The sequence below is a fragment of the Salvia hispanica genome, chromosome 4 (assembly GCF_029641045.1).
Source record: "Salvia hispanica isolate PSC_SH4W2 chromosome 4, Shi_PSC_v1, whole genome shotgun sequence".
Lineage (NCBI taxonomy): Eukaryota > Viridiplantae > Streptophyta > Magnoliopsida > Lamiales > Lamiaceae > Salvia > Salvia hispanica.
This window is the reverse complement of record NC_142695.1, coordinates 33,259,598-33,261,931: the sequence shown is the minus strand read 5'-3', so window position 1 is coordinate 33,261,931 and position 2,334 is coordinate 33,259,598. Positions and strand designations below refer to the sequence as shown.

Here is a 2,334-nt window from a genome sequence, read left to right as displayed (position 1 = left end):
TGGCGGAGCAGCAGCGAGAGTAGGGGTGAATCGGAGCGCAGCGGACAAGGGATCCTGTTACAGTTATACCCCTCCTCCTCCCCCTCTCCTCCTCCGCCGCCGCATCGCCTCCACGTAGCTCCTGTGCGCGTAGTACGCCTCCGCCTCCACAATCCCCGTCTCCGCATCGTCATGGGTCTGGATCTGAATCTAGATCGGGCGGCGCTCGTAGTGGCCGCGCAAGATCCCCTCGAGGTCTTCCATCCTGGCGAGCACGGCGGCGTAGAGCTCGCCGGAGACGCGGTGGCCATTTTTGTGCTTCTTTTCTTATCTGTTGAAACCTCATCGATACTACTACACTTGCTCAGGATTGAAGACGGTGGTGAAGATGAATCCCCAATCCCCAAACACAAGCTGAAAACCCTAATTAAAACATATAATTACCATTCTACCCTTTCATAATAAATTAATCTAAAAATATTTTTTGTGTGGTAAAATCTGGACCACTCATTTAATAAAAATGAGTGGCTGATAGATATTGCATCTCATTTCTCAATTAGCCTAAATAATCTCATTTCTCAATTGAGATTGCATCTCATCTCATTTCTCAAAAATAATTAATATTGATAAGAATATCGAATGTCAACAACTCGTATTAAAATGTCAACAACTAACAAATAACACTTATAATTCACATATCAATATCGAGAATATCGAATGTCAACAACTCGTATTAAAATGTCAACAACTAACAAATAACACTTATAATTGACATATCAATGCCGAAAATATCGAATGTCAACAACTCGTATTAAAATGTCAACAACTAAAAAATAACACTTACAATTGACATATCAATACCGAGAATATCGAATGACAACAACTAAAAAATAACACTTGTAATTCACATATCAATAGCCAAAATATCAAATGAACTAAAACAAAGTTGAGATATCACAGTTAACATGCAAGAAAAAGCAACAAAACTGCCAGACATCCAATTCAATCATCAAATAAAAGTTCAATCATAGAATTGGTCAATCATCTGCGTCGGACTCACTACCAGAGGAACTCCCTGAATCAGAATCTGTAAAAAAACAAGCTCAAACGAATGAACATTTGTTTTTGTTTCCGTTTTCCATACTTTCACCCCCAACACAATGTAGAAACACAAGAAGAATCAGTATAAATACCACTCGAGGATGACGAATCGCTACTTGAGCTGCCAGAACTGCTTGAGCTACTGCTGGCATTGCCTCTACCATCATTCTCCTGTCCAACAACACCATCATTCTCCTGCCCAACAACACCTTCTCTCTCAATCTCAATCTCCACAGCAGGGAAGCTCGCTGCTGGCATATCGTCATCAATATCTACATCTTCTTCATCATTTTCTTTCATCATCTTGCCACAATCATCATTCTTGTCGCTCAATGCGCCCTACACAACATTACCAACAACATGAATAAACAGTGAAAACACCACAAAAAAGACAAAAATCTTGATGCAAATTTAACTTACCACATCAGCATCAGTATCAGGACTGGAGGGAATAGAAACTCCAGCAGCTGGATTGTTGTTCATCATCAACGCTTACCGCTTTGTCTTGCTCACCATCTTCTTCCAATTGGTCACAAACCAATCAAGTTCCCACAGCGTCTCCGTATCAAGAGCCTCAATATCAAGCTCAATTTCATCGCCATCATGTGCCAAATGCTCATCCCTCTTCCTGATTATCTGTACAAGTTGAGACATCTTCTCTTGGGGTAAATTCTGCAACCCAAATCCAAGTTTGGTTGACATCCAATTCCTGATAATACTTCCAATTCCATAAACAAATCAACAATTAAGCTTGCAAAAAGTTCAAATCCTATAACAAAAGCAAATATTGGAAAATCAATCTCTCAAATGAGTTCACATCCAATACAATTGAATCATCTACTGCAAAAATATGGTAATATGGTTGCAACAGAAGCAAAAATCTCATAAAAATGTTGATAGCAAAAACACAAGTTAATAGCAACTCATCAAATCATGATCAAAGAAAAACAACTACTTAGTCTATAGTCATCATAGCAAGCACAACAAGGCAAAAAAAAAAAAAAAAAAGACGTATCAAAATGCCTCTATTTTACATAAATTAGTAAAATTTCACCTTAATTAAAATTCATAAAATCGGCAACAGCAAGTTTTACAGAGGAAGAATTGCAAGCGAATTAGACTAGGAAGTAATTAAACCTAGTAATCGAGGCTTCTAACAAATTATGGACCAGCAATCGAATCACGTCGCTCGCAAAGCATCAAATAGCTCTCTCTGTCGAATAGCATCAAATTCTGGATACATGCTCCTTCACA

At 38.7% G+C, this 2,334-nt stretch overlaps 1 protein-coding gene across 1 annotated transcript; it reads right to left on the bottom strand.

Moving 5' to 3' along the window:
- Nucleotides 1–978: 978 nt before the first annotated feature.
- Nucleotides 979–1,566, bottom strand: LOC148928488 (uncharacterized). Its single transcript, XM_089056695.1, has 3 exons — nucleotides 1,501–1,566; nucleotides 1,173–1,419; nucleotides 979–1,066 (listed from the first exon to the last, which is right to left on the bottom strand). The coding sequence occupies exons 1-3, from the start codon at nucleotides 1,564–1,566 to the stop codon at nucleotides 1,017–1,019; spliced, it is 363 nt and encodes a 120-aa protein (XP_088912821.1). The 3' UTR covers nucleotides 979–1,016.
- Nucleotides 1,567–2,334: the final 768 nt, after the last annotated feature.